At 40.7% G+C, this 22500-nt stretch overlaps 1 protein-coding gene across 2 annotated transcripts in view; it reads left to right on the forward strand.

Moving 5' to 3' along the window:
- Positions 1-22500, forward strand: part of DPP9 (dipeptidyl peptidase 9) — a 1882741-nt gene that overhangs the window by 120163 nt on the left and 1740078 nt on the right. For both annotated transcript variants that reach the window (XM_044053788.1, XM_044053789.1), the window contains exon 3: positions 8220-8473. In XM_044053788.1, coding sequence (XP_043909723.1) covers positions 8220-8473 — 254 coding nt within the window. The remainder of the gene's footprint in view (positions 1-8219; positions 8474-22500) is intronic.

Consider the following 22500-nt stretch of genomic DNA (forward strand, 5'->3'; position numbering starts at 1 on the left):
ATTGTTATATATATATATATATATATATATATATGTGTGTGTGTGTGTGTGTGTGTATATATATATATATATATATATATATATATATATATATATATATATATAAATATATAAATATATAGACAAACCCTAAAATGGTGGGGGGGGGGGGACAGATTTTAAATATTGCTCTTAAAAACTTTAAGTTAATAAATTTTACATTGGCATGAATTTTCTGAAGGCTGTCTAGAGTTGAACTCAAATGCTTTGTCAATTTAGTGACTTCAATCCTCAGCTATTTGCCAGAAAGGTACATATTTTAGGAGGAGCACACAAATATGAGGCAAAAGTCTGGGCATTCTAAAAATCTGTGCAGTTCTGAGGTATGATGCGAGTTTCAAGAGCGGAGAAGTTTTAATGCTAAGTTTATTTTTATTGCGCAACCGTATTGCTTTGTTTAGCAGCTGCCTATTAGTGCTTGTTCTATAAAATGTAAAATATAAGTTTTAAATGAAATCCAAATTATCATTGTAGAAGTAAAGCAGTATGCATATTGACGTGTCTGTGGTGAATGGGTGAATTAGCCAATTAATGGGACTTGGCTTTAAGGCAGACTTTTGGGGCCATATTTAATGGGACTTGGCTTCAGTGGGAGTTTGGAGACCAGCGTTGCTTGTCTTCTTCAGTTTGCATTTTAAAGTTGGTATCCTTCAAACCTTTGGAGTGGGTAGGGTTACATAATTATGTATGCAATTTGTATGTTTAATTGCCATAGATTTGTACCTATTTTTCATGGTTCTTTGTCCAAATTTTTGATTCCAGGTTGAGAGGTATGCCCTGGGCTATTGTTACAAACTAGACCTTCTTGCACAAGACAAAGTGACATTTGTTAACTCCATTTTTTTTCGGCACCTATTTCATGAGGGTGTGCAGCAGGTACTAAGACAAGGAAAACTTGCCATTAAGTAGTCTTTTTTATTGCAAGTGCAATATAGTTGGTGCCTCCCTGATAACTAGTTTCTGATTAGATCTTGTGTACCCTTGGTGTCAAATTATTTGAGTTGCTGTCCTCTTGCCTCGCTTATTCTGTCAAGGTATGGTGGTTCAAAGGTAGGTACTAGGCTATTGGCCCAAGGGCCTAAGTAAGCCTAGCCAACAAGGTTCCCTGGCTTACGTCACCCAAGAAAGTTAATTTCCTGTGACCCTGTTGAGCAGAACTATGAAGTTATCTCTGGTTTGTATTTCCTATTTACCATCCACTCATCAAGATTTTTCTTGGAGTGCTAATGAAGAGCTTTGCTTGATTATAGATGGGTAGCTTGTTCCAGAGTATAGGAAGTCTCTGGGACAGGAATATATCTCTCCATGGCATGTTTATTGTGGGGACAAGGTTTAGGTCCCTAGAGTGTATACCTTTGAGGGACTGGGATTTTTTTTTTAGGTGTAGCATGTCCAACAGCTCTGGGTTTAACATAGCTTTATATGTTAGCCAGAGATCTCCGCGGAATAGGCGATATGCTACAGAGTAAAGCTGGAGTTTTTTGAGACTGTTAGTATAGGGCATCTGATTGAAGCCAGTAATCCTCTTTAGTGAGGTACTTCTGTGGCCTTTCCTAGCTGCTGCAGATGTCTTGAGTTACATTCCAAAAGGGGCGTTCTACTCTCTGATGGGTGTAGTGGGTCTAATGAGTGCAGAGTAGAAGGGAACAATGACTTTTTTTTTTTTTTCCTTGATGTGAGCCTTTTTGTGATGTCGCACAGGATTTCTAGACTACTGTGGCAATGTGATTATCAGAGAGACTGCTGTCCACTTGGGTCCCAAGGTCTCTTAGCAAGCATTTGGCATGAAGTAGACTTACTTTTGTGTGGTAGTTTATGGGTACAGAGTTTTTACCGAAGAGGATGACAATACACTTTTTGGCATTGAACTTGAGGCCATGCCTCTGACACCAGGCGTCTGTCTCATTGAGGATGTTCTGTATGATATCCACATTTGGGGACTCAACTGTGGCTCCTAGTTTGCAGTAATCTCCTAACTTGGTTAGCCAGAGGCCTTCTGTGTTAGCCTGTGCTTCAGAGAAGTAGATACCAATCAGGAGAGGTCCCAGGACTGAACCCTGTGGTACTCCACATGTCACTGGTTTGAAGTCAGATTTTGAGTCTGCAGCTTTTACAGTGTCGGTTCTGTCAGTGAGGCAGTTGGCAACCCATCTTGTGACGTAGGGATTTATGTCTAGTTTAGTGAGTTTAGCTATGATTCCAGAATAGGGGATGGTGTTGAAAGCCTTGGTGAGGGCAAGATAGGCTGTGGGATCCACCTTACCATCGTCTACGGCTTTGGTGTCTGCCTCAGTCGTCGGTCAGGTTCAGAAGGCATGATCTGCCTTTCACATACCCGAACTGGGTGACGTCTAGAGTTTGGAGGTTACCAGTGTCTGAGTTCATTGATAGGTTCCATGGCCTTGCAGACCAGGCTTGTCAGGCTAATAGGGCGATAGTTCCCAGGGTCAGTGGTTGCTCTCCCTTTGTGGAGTGCGATAACTGTTGCTGTGCTCCTTTCATTGGGCACAAAGCCTGACGTGAGACTAAGATAAACATGGTGCTTGGGTGGGAAAGCCAGTTCCTTCTCAAGTTCGTGTAACATGGGGCCTAGGATGTTATCTATCTGTTCCCATGGATGCTGTTTTTTTTTTTTTTTGAGTGTAGCTTTTATCTGCATAGACGTGATTACAGGAACTCTGCATTCTTCTTGTATAGATATGGGCCCTTTACCGGGTGAGAGGGGGGTAAAGTTAGCACTGAACCTATTTGCCAGGATGCTGGCAATATCAGTTGGTTCTGTAATTTTCGTGCCGTTGTACTGTAACTCAGAGCAAATTTGGGTGTTGCCATTGAGATTCTTGACTCAACTATAGAATGCTTTGTGTTTGCCCTTACAATCAGTGGCGGTTTTGTTTTTCTTGCTAGTTTTGTAGGATCTTATAGGGGATTTCATTTTCTTACTGAGGCTGACAAGGGAGCTCCTCCACTCATGGGATTTTACTTTCTTGCACACTGTCTGCCTTCTGTTGTAGTTTATTTATGGCACAGGACAACCAGTTTGGCTTCCTTTATTTGGTGGATAGTGTTGTGGTTCTGTTTGGGATAGTACAATCCATGCACTTGATTAACTGCTTGTAGAGTTAATTTGTGTAGGATTCAGTGATCGTAACTGCAGTGATCGTAACTGTATTGTTCATCTGTATGGTTGTCATTAAGTTTGCCACTTCTGTTTTAAGAAGCATGAAGTTGTCTGTGGAGAAATTTTTTTTACTATGGTTTCCTTAGTGGCCGGTGGGGGCGGGATGCAAATATAATGGGTGAGCGTATGGTCAGATCTGACGAATGAGGAGTTGACTTCAGGTGTGGAACACCATTCACTCATGTTGGCACCAACTAGGTCCAGCATATTGCTGCCCCTGGTGGGGGTGTGGATAAGTTGATCTAGGGCATTTGAATTTATGAATTTAAAAAAGCGTTGAGCGAAGGAGTTGGTACACGAGTTCTTTTCCCAGTTAATGGTGGGTTAGTTGAAATTGCCCATTACTAAGGTGTTTGGTTGAACCCTAATATTTTCCAGTATATCAAGAAAAGAGAAGTGGGAATCTTGGGGCATGGTTGGGGATCTGCAGCAAGCTACAATTTGGATTGCAGTTTTGCCCAGAGGTAGTTGCACTTTGATTACCTCTGATGCACTATGCTGCGCAAGTAGTCTGGAGGTGTGGATATCCTTACTGAATATGTACACACCTCCGCCTTTGGTGTTCTGATCCAGGTTAGATGGATGAATAGTGTGGTATGAGTTATAGCCTGTTAATGCAGGGGTGCTCTCTAGAGCCTTAAACCAGGTCTCCGTCACTGCACAGATATCTACGTTCTCCATTTGAAGAAGTGCCTTGAGTGAGTGCATTTTGAGTTATAGTTCTAGCATCGAGTAGCATTACCCTCAGTTTTTGTTTGCCTGTTCCTGTTATGGTGGTGAATTGAACCTTGCTTAAAACAGGCACTATAGGGGCGTCAAGAACCTTGGCCAGTATCCAGAATCCCAGGGGTGACAGATGCAGGCCATCTCTAGTAAAGCATAGTGGTCTGTCGACCTTGTTGTCCAAGGCAGACAGATACGTATCCCTTTAGAATGACACCAGAAGCTTAGCCAATTGTTGAAGTCAGTAATTTTGTCCTTTTACTGCAGTATTATTCTGGGTGATGGCAGGATGCCACTCAGGGCTAGGGTCATACCTGCCTGGTCTGCAAGATTGAGCTCTTCCAAGTCTCTCCATGTAGTCCAGGGAGGTACGTCTCAGGTCGTTCACACAAACATGGGAAATGACAGTAATATTTGTACTTGTGGAGTGACCTGAGTGCATGGCTTATGTGACTGATCCTGGCACCCGACAGGCAGCTGGCAGTAGCCTTCTTGTTTAGCCTGGTGAGTGGGACATCAGTGTGCCTGACCTATAGAGTCAGCTGTGACTAGTGTGTTGGGTACGTTGGTTTGCCTTATGGGCTGTAGTTTGTTACACTGAGTCTGTGCTTGCTGCCATTTTAGCATTTCTACTCATGGATCCTTCACTTCTCTGTTTTTAGTGAAACATTTTGAATGGTGTTAACACTGGAGACCTCCTTTGAAATGGGTCGCTGCTTCTTGGGATCTTAACTTTGTGCCAGAAAACTTAACCATATCTCTATTTGAACGTGTTCCATTTTGTGGAGTTTAAGGTTCAGTACATGGAAAATGTTTTTTCCCTTTGCTGTGACATCTGCAGCTATCAGAGTTGTAAGCTGTCATGTTTGAGCCCCATCTGTTTTTTCTTGGAGATAAAGTATCATTAAGATCGAATCTCTCATTCATCCCCAAGGCTATTTCAGAGTGTACTTTGAATCAAGGCCACTATTTCCTGTCTTTCTGTGAAGATCCTAATAACGGGGTGGGGGGGTTAGATTCTTCATTTTCTGGTTGTGTATAGGCAGCTGGGGTGTTAGGCAGATAAGAATTTTCTTGACAAAGAAAAAGGGCATCCCATGTCATAGACTTTCAAGATGGTTGTTTTAGTTTAGCGCCTTTTGTTATTTCAACTGTAGTAAACAATTTCCAGGGATTATTAAGGGTTATTCTACTAAAGCCTTGGCTTCTTCGATGGCATATCAGAAACGGATACTTTATAAAGCATTATTTTTGTTTCATTTGAGGAGATTAGTCCCACTGGGCTAGTAGCCTCTCTTCAGGGCAGACCCGAGGTGGTAATTGCACTGGTTTTGGCCAGGGCATCTGGGAAACTTCCCCTATTCTTTAATAGGTACAATGAGATCTTTTAAATCCACCAACTCAACTAGGTGGGACCTCTGTTTAATGCTTCATCCAAAGAGTGATGCATTCAAGAGTTCAGAATCCCTTTTATGTACCACAGTGTCTAATTTTTGTGCCATGAGTAGGAATGCAATCCACAGCCTTCTGCACCAACGATGTTTGTGCAACCAGTTGCGATACTGGCACAAACTGGATTTAGACTAGATTTTGCATCCTTATCTCCACCCCCCCCCCCCCCCCCCACACACACACACACACACACACACACACAGGTTGAATAGGCTTGGTTAATCAACCTGTATAGCCTAAAGCCTATCCCAGCAGTGAAAAATCAACAGTAGTACAGTTGTACAAGTAGAATTTGGGTCTAGAGTTTAATGTCTTTTCCATTTGTGTTGAGAGAGCATCTTTTTGATCTTAGTTTTGAGATCAGTTACGAGACATTCCATGGTTTTGCAGTTGAGGCTGGTTAGGCTCGTATGTCTATTTCTTGGAGTCTGTTGGGTTCACCCTTGTGGCAGAGCATCACCACAGTGGTTTACTAAACTTCACATGCAAATCTTTTAGTTAACTTGAGTTAAACTGACTGAGAAGTCCCTCTGCGAGAGTTTGCTTGACGCCATAAACATCCAGGTATATTGCCAGGCCACATGGTAGGGTGGTAGTACAGTATCAGCAATGCATCTACCTACTGTGGGAGTAGAACCCACAGCCTTCTTAATGAAAAGCAAGTACACTGCTTGTGCTTTTAACAGTGCTATTAACAACAAAAGTGTTTTTGTTTTGTATAGCACTTTTGTAACACACGCACGTGTGCATACTTGTGATAGGAGTAGTTAGGGATTTGTGGACTCTGGCATAACTCCTTTATAAATCTAACTGCTATGCCAACATGCAAGTCTTTTACATTAGCATGAAAGGGACACCGAGTGTAGCTGTGTCAGGCTAAATCATTAGTTTGCCTTGTTTTAGGGTGATTTGGAGCTGAAATGAATTCATTTTGTGGGTCCTTAGAAATCTGACTGGCTGTGATGTGGTCCTTGACAAATGCACAAACTGTGCCATAGTTGTCATGGGGTCTGAATGCATGGTAGGTACAAAATCTAAGTATGGAGGGAGTGCTGTTAACAGTAAACTAAGTCTTGATAATTTCACAGACTTGGATGTTTTTCTAGTGGGTTGAGTGCCTTAGGATTGGTCAGTTTAAGACTTGTGGATTGAGAAGAGCCATTTTAATGTGGCACGTTTCTGAGATTGTTTGGAATGTGCATTAGGCAGACTATGCCTAAAAAAAAAAGGGTCTATATTGATTCGCTGAAATGTTATTCTGGCGAACACCTATTCATTGACCTGTAATCAGAGAAAATCACTTCAGTAATTCTCTGAATTTACTAAGTGCAACATAATAGTTGCGTGACGCTCAACAAACTACAGAACTTTACCCTTTTTCTCCACTGTAGTGTGATCAGAGTGGATATGTATAGTTAGGGGTGTGTGGGGGTGAAGACCCCCACATCAGTTGTTGTGGGGCAAAGCCCCCACTTGGGTGGATTCATGTCAACTGCAAGTTGGTCTGTTGTGCTTCTGGCTACTGTTGCAGACTTGGAATAAAGGTAGGTACTTGGAATGTACGATCATTTCCCAGAGTTTTTCAGATTTTGTTTGCCAGTTGTATAACTTCTCAGTGTTTTGCCTGGAAGGAGTTGCCCAAGTATTTCATTTAGTGTTTCAGACTTAATCAGGAGACGTGTGACAGTTATTTTTCACTTTACTAGGTGATCAGCTTCTAATGTGGGACCTAATCTTTTGTCTACTCTTTACCTTGACCAACTCATTCCGAAACCAGACTAAAGAATTGGTGCTCCTTTTTTGTCTCCAGAATCTGGGCTTGTGATATCCATCTTGATGGTGCATTATGCCAGACATGCGTGAAGGTGCTGAAATGGATGCAAGAATCTAATGGTCCTAGATATTGGAGTGTGTCGTACTCTGATATTTAAAGCATTGTAAGCAGCAGCATTTTTAGTGGATGAAGGTCTCAGAACTTGCCAAAGGCTGTCCATTTTCAGTTGCATTCACTCCTATGGCAGCAGCCACCAGGATATGCCTGTTTGAATGGGGGAGGGCATGGCGTATTACAAAAGGCACCAAGTGTTCTTCCACAGTTGCTCAGTGGCTGGTGAGGGGGTTGAGGGACTGACTGGATAGATGTTCTTTTGGACAGCATTTTCAGAGTCTATTCTGTATGCATCAGTATTTAGAGATGAGAGCATCTCTCCTAATTCCTGCATTTTGTGGAATCCATTCCTTGGAATATGATTGCTTTACACTGTGATAACATGGCAGCAGTTCAGGTGCAGCAGCTACTTTGTTCTCAACTGTCTCAGTAAGGCTCTTAAAGCTGGATTTCATGCCTAGGACTTCCTTTAGGACTAAGGTAATAGGGACCACCCAAATAAGGAGCGTTTCTGCAAGGAGGACCATCAGAAGTATTTGCTTGGAATTGTGCTTTACTGTTGTACGATGGACCTCCTCTTAAATACAGACGTAAGGTACTTGCTATGTAATACCCATCCACCTTCCCCTTGCCTTTGGCCGCCTTGTTGGTTTAAAGTCATTCCTTTCTCTTTCCACTGTGACAGTGATTTCTTTAGCACATTATACTAAATGACTGGAGAGACTTGGCACCACAATGTGTTGTGGGATAGAGGTATGCTTGATGGGCTGGAAAAATTTCACTTGCCAAGTTCTACTAATACTCTGCTGATCCATAGATGCTGGCATGGTAAGCACACACCATTTTTCACTTCATTTGCAGCTTAATCATGTTACTGTTTTCACTCCTTACACCTGAATGCTTTTTTGTTCTAACAAATGTCTTTTTCTTCCACAGTTGCTCAGTGGCTGGTGAAGGGTTTGAGGGAATGACTGGGGTAGATGTTCTCTCGGACAGCACCGAAGTGGTGGAAATGCAGGATGTCCCAGCTCAGTATTTTGTGGAGAAGCATTCGTGGAATGGACTGCGAGATATTATTCACAGCAGTCGGAAGTACTCTGGGCTGATTGTCAACAAGGCACCACATGACTTTCAGTTTATACAAAAGAATGATGAGAACAGTCCTCACTCCCACCGGTTGTACTACCTTGGTAAGTTGAGGAAAGGAGCTACTGTGACCATACATCACTTGAGAATATTCTTTGATCAGTTTGTTAAATAGGGTCATTTATAGTTGAAAATGTCTGCAGTATGCATCATTGTGACATAGGCTGAGTTATAACAGTTCAAGGAAAAAGAATGGAAAGTACCTAATGTTTTATCAGTAGAGAGGTGGTGGTGGTCTGTATTGGTAACATCCCACAGCTGTCAGTGTGTAGTAAGGGAAACGTTTGTCCCTGCGCCAGCACTGGTAAAAGGATATCGTTTCAGTGTCTACTCTTAAGTGCAGTATTCTTTTGTATGCCTTTGTTTTTGTGCTTTTCAGGGGGTGTATTGTCTCCACTTTGAAACAAAATTCAAACCTTCAGAATTGGAGTAAGATCTTGTAAAGTTATGGCACACTGACCTTTCTCTGAAGTTCACCTCTCCATTTGCCTCTAATATGGTGCAGCCAAATTAGATTTCTTCCTCTCCTAGTATCAGTTTGGCTCTTCTCATAAAACAAAATGTATGGTCTCTACCATTTTAATATTTTTGCTTTCCAAGAGCCCATTTTGTTTTATTCTGATCCCTCTTCTTGTGCTGACAAAACTGGTTTCTACTCCGCACACAGTTGCTGTAGCAGTCATTTGGGCAATGGATGGGATCCACTGAGTAATCTTGCACCTTTTAATTGAAAGTTACTTGAAAATTTAGTCTGAAACCTATAAAGATTGCAAGCTCAAAACAATGAACCTTCAGTTGGTAAAAAAAAAAAAAAAAAAAAAAAAAAAAAAAAATTTGCACATGCTTGTCCCCTGTGACACCCTTGATGTGGGGACGAGGTCCTGCACCACCAGACTTCAGTAACTCTAAAGCTGCACAAACCTAAAAGGCGGCAGAAATGGAACAAAACCGCAAAGTTATTTTCTCCGGTTTCTCAAAGGGCAGTGAACTAGAAGTGAACTTCAAGTAGTGATTTAATCTACGGCCTTGCTAGTGCTTATGTATTGAAACATTGACTGTAAGAAATGCAGTGTTTTTTGATTTGCTATTTCAGTATCAAAGAAAGCAGGCTGAGACAATGTTCAGTTTCCCCATAGTAATCTCTGAAGCTTTATGAAAAGCTCTCCAAACTTTCTCCTAAAGCATTTTTTGTGGGCACTGGTGTTACATATTTTTTAGATGATTCTACTGTTGGATTATGATCCCTAAAATGTCCACCACCCATTTTCTAGAGCAGTCCTTTCAAGCATGGGTTTCCCCCTAGGTTAACCATTCCATACCAGAGGCCATAACTTCACATTTCTTGCTTTAAGTCCTAGCTCCCTAGAGTATCTGATGTCTGAGAGAAACATTTAGGTTCATAGGTAGGTACTAGGCTATAGGTACTAGGCTATTGGCCCTAGGGCTGTGGAGGACAACATTACTGGCAATATATGTAAACCGCTCAAAGTATCGGATCCTCAAGCTCAATATTTATATTTGCTTCCTAAAATTCATAAGGACCCGAAAAATCCTCCTGACAGGCCCATTGTATCGGGTAATGGCTCATTAGCTGAACCTCTTTCTGCCTTTTTGACGTTCCATCTAAAACCATTACTCAAGCTGGTTAGATCTAGGCTTAAAGATACTACAGAATTTCTACAGATAGTACAAGAGACACAGTTGGAAGATAATTGGTGGTTATGTACTCTGGATGTAACCTCTCTTTAAACTAACATTCCACATAATGCAGGAATATCGGCTGTTGCATTTTGGTTGGCTAAAGCTAAGCTATATAGCCCTGAATTCAATTATTTTCTTATACAACTTACTGAATGTGTCTTGACGAAAAATGTATTTCATTTTGAAGGACAGGTCTATTGGCAGAGGAGGGGTACGGCTATGGGAGCTTCTTTTGCTCCCATTTATGCCAATTTATTTATGGGCTTTTTTGAACAATACATCTATGACTCCAACCATAACAGATTCAGGAATTGGATATTTGGCGCAGATATTTAGATGATTGTTGGATGGTGTGGCGGGGTGATTTGGATTCGGCTGATGAGTTTGAGATATTTGAACAATGATATGGGTATTCATTTTACACTACAAATACAATACCAAGAAATAATATTTTTGGATGTGGTAGTTTCCAGACAAAAGTGATCACACTTTGGCCACCAAAGTTCATAGGAAATTTCCACAGTACAATACTCTTCTTCATGCCACCAGTAATCATCCCTGCCACATCATCAATAACATTCCTAAATCACAATTTTTGCGGACCAAACGGAGGAGGCACAATTAATATGTGAGAAGGATGTGGCACAGAGGTTCATTGATAGGGGTTACCATCCTGATCGTATCAATCTAAACAAAAATCAAGTTAGAAATACCTCCAGGTCAGAATTGCTTTGTTATAAGCAATCAAATCAAACCAATAATAGTGACCAGAAGATTAGGTTCATAACCACATTTGGTAACAATACACTCTTGTTCAGACAAATTGTCAGTAATCATTGGGGGATTCTAAGAGCTCATGAACATCTTGGTGAAATATTACCTGATACATGTCCTTTTTCGTACAAGAGGGGAAGAACATTAAATAGTCATTTTACACACTATAAGAGGTATAATCCTCCTAGACCAATACAAACCACTATATTGGGTGATCAATTGAGTGGATGTTATCCCTGTGGACATTGTAATGCATGCCAATACATTTATAAAAATATGGAATTTACCAGCAAGAATACTCCCAAAATATATGACTTTAATGTTTTTGGCAATTGCAATACGGATTGGGTAATATACTTGGCTACATGCTCCTGTTCGGCATTTTATGTGGGACAGACATCTAGACCAATTAAATATCGTATCAGTGAACACTTAAGTGCTATCAGAAATACTGTCCAATGCATTATGTGAACATACTAAGATACATAATACGGCCAAATTCAGATTTATTATTATTGATAAAATAGACTTGCACAGAGCCAATAAAGCAGGTCGGCATGAAAAACTTAATATGGAATTTTCCTGGATAACTAGGTTGGGGGTTTTATTCAAACCAGGGCTTAATGAAATGTCTTGATTCTTGCCTATCTGTTATTAGTTGTTCATACCCATATATTGTGATATTTTTTTCTGCAATGTTATTTTGTTTATTTCAAAAATAATAGTTTTTATACATTATTATGTTTCATAAATGGGTTATGGACCAGTTTACATATCAATTGTTCATGCAAGTGGTCTTATGTGCTTGTCACTTTAAGCAATTTTTAAATTGATATCAGAATGCACCATGTGTTTGTCTGTCTACACTGAAGAAGGCTATGGTAGTTTAGCCGAAACCGGTTTGCTGTTGCTGTTATTTCTATGAAGATTTTGCCACAATAAATATTTTAACAGCCGGTCTCCTGGGTGCTGGTTCGTTTTGTTGGGAGTTTATATGGTTTGTAACCTTGCAGCAGTCCTACGTGCATGTTTTGGTCTCTTCCTATGTAAGGCTTGCTTTTGTGCATGTTGAATTTGCTATACAGATCTTCAGGTGATATTTGATTTAAAGCTTACTAGGCAGGACTATTAAGTGTGGACCTGGTCATTGCCAACATGGGTGACAGGTGTTCCACCCCAGAAGTCAGCTCCTCGTTGGTCAGATCCGACCACAAGCTAATCACTCTAGACATCCACATCTCGCTCCCACTCCCCATTAGGAAAACAACTGTAAAAAATTTCTCCAAAGCCAACTTCACGCTTCTTAAGACAGAAGTAGCAAACTTCACGACACCCATGCAGATGGACAGTAGAGGTACGACCTGAATCCTACACAAATGCACTTTATAAGCACTTACGAGTGCATGGATCGTGCTATCCCTAACAGAACCAAGATGCTATCCTCCAAAAAAGGAAGCCAATCTGGTGGTATTCTGCCATAAACAAACTGTACAACAGAAGAAAGAAACTGTTGCAAAAAAGAGTAATATCCCACAATTGGAGCAACTCCCTGGTCAGCCTCAGTAAGAAGCTGGGGTCCCTCATAAAATCCTCCAAAGCTAGTTATGAAAACAAAATTGCCACTGATTCTAAACACAACCACAAAGCATTCTATGGCTATGTCAAGAATCTCCATGGCAACACTCGGATCTGCTCTGAGTTACAGCACAATTACACTAAATATACATAACCAACTGATATTGCCAACATCCTGGCAGATATGTTCAGTGCTAACTTTACCCCCTCTCACCCCCTAAAGGGCCCATCTTTATACCGGAAGAATGCAAAGTTCCTGTAATCATGGCTGCACAGGTAAAAACCTCACTCGCCAAAGCCAAGAACACAGCATCCATGGGACCTGACAACATCCCAGGCTGCCTTCTACATGAACTATAGAATGAACTGGCACCCTACCCAAGTACCATGCTCAATCATAGCCTCACCTCAGGCTTTGTGCCCATTGAATGGCGCACTGCGACAGTTATCCCACTCCACAAAGGGAGGGCCACACTAGACCCCGGGAACTACTGCCCCATTAGCCTGATGAGCCTGGTCTGCAAGGCCAGAGAATGTATCATCATGGAACTCCTAAACAAAGACATTGGAGATCTCCAAACTCTGGACCCCACAAAGTTTGGGTTTGTGAAAGGCAGGTAATGTTTCCTAAACCTGACAGATGACTTTGAAGTAGTCACCAAAGCCACAGATGAGGGTAAGGTGGTTCACACAGCCTATCTAGATCTCGCCAAAGCGTTCAACACCATCCCCCACTCTGGAATTTTATTTTATTTTTTATTTGCAGTTGGTTTATCAGGATAGTCCATTGGGCCAAAAGAACCTGTTTTCAATGGAGTCTTGGGGAGAGAAGCTCCAAAAACAATTAACAAGGCTACAATAAGGTATTTAGTTTCAATTATACAATTCCTATGGACTTGGAAGTACAGTAGACTAGTGTACAAACATATACAAATATTGCAATCTTGTATCGCTGAAAACAATTTACAATATAGAAACTGAGAGGCTTTTTTCAAATTAGGGAGGGTTACACTGGAGATATATTTCATACATTCAGGATGAGTAGCTTAATACAAGCAAGAGAAAGGTATATGAGCTGACCTAGAACTTTTCAATATATAAACAGAACTTTTTCTATCTTATGGTATATTTACACTTGGGTACCTTTAAGTATTCAGAAAAAGTTAATACAAGCAAGAGCAAGATCTGCGAGTTTAGGAGAGTAAGTAGAAATTCCCATTATGAATAGGGGAGGAGAAGTGGAAATTCTCAGTTTGAGGTGATTATGTTGGGTAGGAGCAGGAGCATTCCCACTGGGAAATTAGGTGCGAGTGAAGGGAATTTGTGAATAAGAAGTGATTTGTGATGGTATGAATGGATGGGGGTAAGGAGTTCCAGAGACTAGCAAGACTGTAGGATAAGATATTTTTTCCAGGGGGACGAATTGCTTTATACAGTGCAATTAGGTTTTTGTTGTTAGGTCTTAGAATTCTATCAGGGAGGTGCATTTTGAAGGTAGAGGAAAGGGATGGGCAGTGGGAGGGATTGAAGATGAGTTTGTGTGCAGAAGTCACTTGGACGTAGGTGAGGTGATTGGGTAGTTCTAACCATTTTAGTTTGTGGAGAGCTGAACAGTGGTGTGAGGAGGACTTATGGGAGGTAGCAAACTTGGCAATTTTGTTATAGCAAGAGGAGAGTTGTGTTTTGAGAGGAGATTGTAGGTTAGTTAGAAGTGGGGCTCCATAGAGGAGGGATGGGATGAGAAATGTGGTAGATAGGGTGAGTTTGGTGGAGGGTGTAAGATAACGATTCTGTCTGTAGAGCATGCAGAGTTTTTGTGTTTTTTTTTTTTTTTTTTTTTTTTTTAGATTTAGTTGAAGATGGGAATTGAATTTAAGCTGACTATCAATTTGGACCCCAAGTAATTTGGCCTCAGATACCAGTTCTAGGGGTGTATTGCTGTGACTAGTAATAGTGAAATTACTTGGATTGAAAAAGGTAGCTTTAGAGGGGGTGAATACCATTACTTTGGTTTTGGAGGCATTGAGTACAAGGTGATTGTTTTCATCCATTGTTCAGTGGTTGAGACTTCATCTTGAATAAGTCTTAGCAATGTGGGGATGGAGGTCGCTGAACAGATAATAGTTGAATCATATGCGTATTGGATAATTTTAGTTGAAGGGATAGAGTTGTGGAGATCGTTTTATGAATTTATTGAAAAGCAGGGGACCCAGTATAGATCCTTGGGGAAACACCGGTTGGGGTGTTGATGAAAGGAGAGGTGGCTTTTTTTCCATCTTACTGATTGATATCTATTGGATAAGTAGCTAGTGAACCAGTTCAGTGAAGAGGGTTGCAAGTTGAGCTTCAAGAGTTTAGTTAGTAGTAAATTGTGGGATATGGTATCAAAGGCTTTAGAGAGGTCTAGTAGCAGGGTAGAGACAATGTTTCCTGTGTCCCGGGCTTTGTTCACAGCTTCCAGGAAGGAGAGTAAGGCAGTCATAGTACTGTGTCTTGGTCTGAAACCATGTTGTGTTGGAGTTAGTAGGTTGTCCAAGAGGTATGGTAGGAGTTGTAGGTGAATACACTTTTTTGTAAAAGTTTAGAGATAGGAGATAGGATAGCGATGGGATGGAAATTAGTAATATTGTTGTTGCTGCTGCCTCCTTTGTGCAATGGAACAACAAAAGCCTTTTTCCAACTTTGGGGTACTGAGCTTTCTTGAATGGAATGGTTGATTAAAATGCTGATGGGGTAGGCAATGCCTTCAGCAGCTATGCTGAGAAAGTAAGAAGGAATGTTGTTAGGGACATTAGAGCATGGTTTTAGTTTCTGAAATAGTTTTTTATGGTGGATGTAGGTATAGGTTTTAGTGGGAATGGTGGGTGGAGGGGGAGAATTTGACAGTGTTGATGGAGTGGAGATAGGGGAGAGGAGCAGTGGTGAGGGGTGAAAAGTTGGTAGGGGAGGATTGGGGTGTGGTGGGGTTTGAAGATCAAAAGGATGAGGTTAGTTTGGAGATAGAATCAATGAAAAAGGTGTTGAGTTAAGTGGCCAAGTCTTTCGGGAGCGTTGGGGTCTGGGTTAGGGTTATCTGGTTTGTTGGTATTAAGGAGGGTAGAGATGCATTTCCAAAATTTTTGAGGGTTTGTTTTGGATTATGGAGAAGTAATTTTGTCTATCTGAGAAGTTTTTTTTACTTTTGTTTCTGAGTGTTTTGTATTTGTTATGGGCTAGGGGAGTCCTATGTTTCTGATATGATGACAATGCCTTATCTCTAAGGTGCATAGTTTTACTAGTGTCTTTTGTCTGCCAAGGGGCAGATTTGTGGGGTTTTTTTTCTTTATGGGGGCTTGTTGCTCTAAGGGGTTTCAAAGTTGAGTTAAAGTGGGCGACAGCCTGTTCCAGGGGTAGAGTTTTTAGGGTGTACCAGTTGATTGCTTTTAGAGAGTTGGAAAAGGTAGTGGGGTTGAAGTTTTTTTTTGGCAGTGAGTGGTAATAAAACTGAGTAATATATGTAGGGGTGAAGTTAGTTGGTGTGTGAATGTGGGCAAGTGGGGTCACTAAGGGAATCGGGCAGGGTATCACTATTTGAGAAGTAATGAGGATGGGAGACTAATATCCAGTCTAGGATACTATCACTGGTGAGGTTTTTTGAGGGCTGAGTTATGGAGTTGATCAGTTGAGAGAAGTTGTAAAGATTAATGTTAAGTGGATTTGTGGGAGACTGTATTGCAGACCAATTAATATTCATGTCACGCATAAGTATAGTTTCATTGTTAATGTTGGAAAGCCAGGAGAGGATTTCTTCTAGTGTAGAAATATTGTTGCCTGGGGGGATGTAGAGGGGAGGCTATGCATATGTGTTTGTGTTCATTTACTTGAAGTAGTGCCAGGAGTAATTTTGCATTATTGAATTGGGGGGTTGGTTTGTTATAAGGGTTAACTGTTAAGGAGGATAGGTATAGAAGGGCTACTCCACCTCCTTTTTTGTTTGTTCTATCTTTTCTGATTATAGAGTAGTTGGGTGGAATTATTTCGGAATCTTTTATGAGGTTTTAACCAAGTTTCAGAGATGGACAAAATGTCTGGTTTGTTGTATGTAAGCCAGGCATGCAGATTAGGGATTTTGTTAACTATACTTTAGGTGTTTAAGGAGGTGAGTAGTATGGATTTATCTGTTTGAGGGTATGAGGATGGGCCTGGGGTTAGGTTGTATGTCTCCTGATAATAGAATAGAGGTCGGCTATAGCATTAGGTTGGGGGAGGTACTTTGTCTGCTTTAAAGACAGGGTTGAGTTTAGCTGGATTTAAGGTAGTTGTAGGGTTAGGATAGTTGTGAGAAGTACTAAGTTTATAAGAGAAAAAAAGATGGTGTTTTATGGGGTATAGGCATGGAGAGATTGGGAAGTGTGAAAGTAAGACAGGTAGGTTAAGATGGTTAGTAGTATGAAAGGATGGAGTGTGGTTATAGTTAGTTGGCTGGGTGAGGTAGTGGGGTATAGGATATGGTGAGGAACAGTACTAGAGTCCAGAAGGATATGGCTTTTGAGAGCATAGTGGGATAGGTTATTGAGGGAAGGTATGTTGTGGATGGCTAGTTTACTAGGTATGAGAGTTATAAATTTTGGGAGGAGACTGAGGGGGGTGTTATGGAGGAGTATTGGTGAAATGAGGGGCAGAGTAAGAAGTGGGTGTGGAAGGGAGGAGGTTACTAGTTGGTTGGGGTGGCGTGATGGGTGTGGCTAAAGGGTGTAAATGTAGAGGTGTTGGGGGTGGAATTATAGATAAACTCACTAAACTAGGTATAAATCCCTATGTCACAAGATTGGTAGCCAACTGGCTTACTGACAGAACCCACACAGTGAAAGTAGCAGACTCCAAATCAGACTTCAGACCAGTGACAAGTGGAGTACCACAGGTTTCAGTCCTGGGTCCTCTCCTGTTCGGTATCTACTTCTCTGATGTACAGGCTAACACAGAAGGTTTTTGGCTAACTAAATTCACAGATGACTGCAAACTAGGAGCCATAATCTAAACTCCTAACAATGTGGACATACTACAAAACGGCCTCACTGAGACAGATCCCTGGTGTCAAAGCCATGGTCTCAAGCTCAATGCCAAAATGTGCATTGTCATCCCCCTTTGGTAAAAACTCTGTACCCATGAGCTACCACATAGGCAGTAGTCTACTTAACACCAAAAGTGTGATGAGACCTTGGGACACAGGTGGACAGTAGTCTGTCCTTTGGTAATCACATTGCCACAGTGGTCAGGAAATCTTCTACCTGGCACACCTCATCACGAAAGGTTTCTCATCCAGAAAGAGGTCATTGTTCCCCTCTACTCATCACTCATTAGACCCATTATAGAGTGCAACACCCCTTTTGATATATACTTCACAAGACATCTATAACTGGAAAGGCCACAAAAATGCCTCACAAAGAGGATTACTGGCCTCAAACAGATGCCTTACGCAGACCGTCTCAAACTCCAGCTTTACTCCGTCCATATCGCCTACTCGGAGGCGATGTCTGCCTAACATACAAAGCTATGTCAAACCCAGAGCTGTTGGACATGCTCCACTTAAGGAAATCCCAATCCCTCTGAGCTTCATGCGCTAGGGACCTAAACCTTGTCACCGCAATAACCCGAACATGCTGGAGGGATAGATTCCTGTCCTAGAGACTTCACATACTCTGGAACGGACTACCTATCTATGTCAAACAGAGTTCCTCATTAGCACGCCAAGAAAAATCTTGATTGGATGGGTAATGGGAAATTCACCCCGGGGATCACTTCTGTGGTTCTGCTCGACAGGGGTACAGGAAAGTAAATTTCTTGGGTGGCAATAGCCAGGGTACCTTTTTGGCTAGGGTTGTATAGGCCCTAGGGCCAATAGCCTAGTACCTACCTATGAACTGTAGAACTCTGCAGCGTCCTCCTGCTTTGCTGACTTTTCCTCTGGTTTTCATTCACCATCAGTGCTGCTGTCTGTTTTGGAAAGTTTAGTTTTCGGTTTACTTTACCAGTTACTTCCTACATCTCTACTCCATTGTCTTCCCGGGGACTTTGGAGGGTCTGTGTCAGAAATATTACTTAAGTTTAGATAACATGTACGTAATGAAAAAGCCAGACACCCTAGTTCAGGTCCCAGTCAAAATCGTAGATGTTTGGGGTTCTAGCCCTGGCACCATTCATTTTTGGTTGAAATAGAAATGTCACTGCATGCTTTACTTCCATTGTCCGAAATTTAAAAATTGCCCTATTTTCTTAGCACTCTGCTCCTACAGTCATGAGTGTACTTCAGATTTACTAGTTTAATTAGAACTTGCTGGTGATTCTACCGTATAGTAGTGGTTGGGATGTGAGAGCAAACCAGAATGGTTGAACTTGTATGGGGTATTGGAATTGTGCTTTTGGAAGAAAAGGTTGCCTCCACCAAAAAGTTTCCAGGGGACCTGTATAAACCATGCTAGCAGAACATTGAAACTTTTCCACTAAAATGCATAGCAAACTGGTGACTTCTTCCTTCCGTAATCTGAGGTACTGCCACTTTGATTTAGCACGGATTATTGGATTTTTGACTGCAGAGTTTGATATTGGATGTCTGTATCTGTGTGTGTGACTGTTAGAACAAGTTAAGAATGTTCAAGGCAGCCACTTAACATTTTTGTTCAGCAGTGACTCCATTTAAAGTATGTTGGGGTCAAACAGTCAATTACTTTGGTATTTACTTTGTGAAGTGTGATAACTAACTTATGATTCTCATTCCAAAGTGTTTTAGCTGTCTGTAAAGGTTGGGTTGAATTCCAGGTGATAAACAGTACTCCTCAGAATTTTGGCTAACACTTCTAACTACCCCTGCTTTTTAAATAAACCCATTAAAATGTACAGAGCTGCCTAGTGGTGTTTGTCTGAAGGAGTGTGCAGAAATATTTTGTCTGCAATTCCGGTTTACATTTTAGATTGTAGTTTGCTTTGATAAGGAAGGACTCCATAAAATGCTAACGGTGCGCAGTTAAATATTTTGCTCTTTTGAAGAGTCCTACTTAGGCTGTGTTTAATCATGTTTTAACCTAGTTCTGATATGCCTACCCAAGAGTGGTTCTTTGTCTCTGCTCTGTCTTGTAATGGAAAAGTGAAATGTGTTCTACATAGAAGAGATCTTTAGTTTCTTCTTCTTGAAGTTTTGTCTTTCAGACAAGCCATTTGTGCGTGCCTTGCTGCAGCACTGAAGTGAATTTTTCCATTTTTATTTAACGAAGATGTGAAATTCTTATGACAAAATATATTCCACTGTCTGGTTGTGGTAAGCCATAAGCAGTAAAAACTGTTATTTAATGGTAACCTGGGGTGCAGTTTTCAGGCATGCAGAATACTTGCACCCATTTTGAATGTGTGCTAAAACTGTTATGTATACAGTATTCCCCATTTATTTATAGTTTGACTGGGTTAGTCGCACTTTTCAGGGGACACCTGAGGTGATGCTTGCACGGATTAGTGGAAATTTGGCTAGGGCACAAAGGAACTTTCCCTTCTCTCTCTAAGTGCTGTTGGATCTTTTACATCCACCTGAGCTACCATCCATTCGCTCTGTTTAATGTCTCGTCTGAAGGATGTCTGCATAAATGAGTGAGTGAAGTCTGCATCTCTTCTTATTATCCACTTGGGTTATTCTTGAGGATATAATGTGCTTTTGTAATTGGTCTTTCATTTGACATTACTTCACTTACTGTCTTCAAGCTTTATGTACTGATTTGTCATTGCCTGGATGACTGGTGTGTGGGGTTCTTTCACTATAACTTTTCATAGTTTTCATGGAAGACCTATTTGAGTAACCTTAGGTTAACTTTTTCCAAATAAAATTTCAAAATCTTTTTTTTTTGTGGACAGCCTACAGTTACAAAGCTTCAGACAAGATTAGTTTTTGGTTGGTTGTAGTTACTCATGTTTGTAAATCAGCTTTAACCAAGTGACCCAGAAATATAATTTGGAGTAATTCGTATACTGTGTGATGCTTTCTGTAGCATTGTGAAATTTCAAGTAATGGACTCGTACTGTCCATCAGTTTACTTTTACTCTTGGAATCTCTGCACCAAAGTGTTACAGGATTATAATCAATCAGTGAATTTTAACTGCTGCCTATTGTAGGCAAAACCAAGTTGATTGTGATTTTTGGCCTGTACCTGTTTGGATTTATTTTTTTTTTGCCACAAATGCAGTAATGGATTTTCTGTGCTCAAAAAATAAAAGCACATACTCTGTTTTGATCATACTTCTCTGCAGGTGGAAAATGGTTTTGATTCATATACATTTCTCCTTTTATCCACAACACATGTTAAATCATTGCACCTTTACCATCGGCTGAGGCATCATAAGTAAATTATATTGGTAACTGTAGCATAGCACAAGTAGGTCAACATTTTTATTCCATAAATCTATGCAGTATTGCCAGCACTACACTTTGGGGTTTGAACTTATTGTAATCCATAATCAAGAAGCACCTGTTAACACCTTCATGTATGTTAGGGAGGTGTCTGTGGCTATGTTTGCAGAATAGTGTTCCTTTCTTTCCAACCCATGCCTCATTTTTTAATTTTGTGTTTTACCAAATTCTGATTTTTTATAGACCGTAGTCTTGCAGTATTTACAACACTTGTACTGAGCCGCTTGCTTCCTTCCTTTCTCTCCATTAATCGACAAATCATCCAAGTGTACAACTATGTTCAAATCCTTAAGTGAGTTTTCCATTATTAGTTATTTGTAATGCACGGATGCAGTGTGTTGTATGTGTTAATCCATCGTACACTTTTGTGGAATTGAGTAATATTTGTTAAGCAGCTTCTTGATGAAGCTTAGAAAACTCTGCTTCAGTCAATGTGGCCATCTGTTGATATTTAACTCATTAATGCGAACTCTAGTTACACTGTTAATCACCATTGCAATTCTAGTGGTGTGAGTTGGCTTCTCAGTCAAATGGATGTTAAGAAAGGCAAACTTTAGTGTTTGTAGTTGACTAACTTAATCATAGTATTGAATGTGTAATGTATATTGCCATGATTAAGCATATTAGTCAGAATTATTTCAGCTGAACAAGAAATTGAAAAATCTGACACTTGGCCCCATTTTTCCTGTCAAAAAGAAGTGGAAAACGAAGCCTGTATCTAATCATTAAATTTAAACAGGAGTAGTGGGCCTGGCTCAGGGTTCAATTCAGGCTGTTGATCATACTTGTAAGGTAGTTTCTGGTAAAAAGAGGGATTCCTCTTTTCCTGAAGAGATTTCAGATTCTGAATCTGAACAGGAAGATGGCGGGGATGGATTTACTGGTTTATTTATTTTTTTTCTCAGATGTGTCATTCAGACTAAGAGCTTTGTTTCTGATTCTTCCTTTGGGAGGCTTCTTTTTTCTTAAATTGCTGGAATTACCACTGTTTGCAGTTGGAGAACACAGAAGATTGTTAGTCCCTCATAAAATATTAAGTTGTTGCAGAAGGATTTTTTAGAACCTATATCCATTCCTTCTGTTTTGCCATTTTTAGAGGATTTGTGTTGCTGCCTGCAATTTCTCTGAGCTAGGATGTGTAAAATTCCTCAGTCATTTACATTTCTATACACTTCCCCAACTGACCCAGCAGCAGTTAGTAGTATTAGTGGATTTCACTGCTGCTAGACATTTAGCTAATCCAGTCCTCCTCTTTGCGATAAGGATGGGAAAATTATTGATTGGTATGGGGAAAGTGTATACTCCTGAAACTTTGGTTTTCAGAATAGTTCTCAAGCTCATATGTTCTGACAAATTGTGAAAGTACGAGAAATGTTTTCTCTGCAGTTTCTTCATGCGAGTTAAAATTTACTTTTAACTTTGTTTCTTTTGACCAGAGCACTACTTATTTGCAGTGTGTACGACTGAAATACTTCTGGAGCTATGGCCACTGGTACTGTTTTTTAAGGAGGTGTGCTTGGTTGCATTCTCATTCTCAAAGATGTAAAAAAGAGATTTTAAATTCTCCCTTGGAGAGTGTGTTTGGCCCCTCTG

This window comes from Protopterus annectens, chromosome 13.part0 (assembly GCF_019279795.1).
Source record: "Protopterus annectens isolate FY-2018-M chromosome 13.part0, PAN1.0, whole genome shotgun sequence".
Lineage (NCBI taxonomy): Eukaryota > Metazoa > Chordata > Ceratodontiformes > Protopteridae > Protopterus > Protopterus annectens.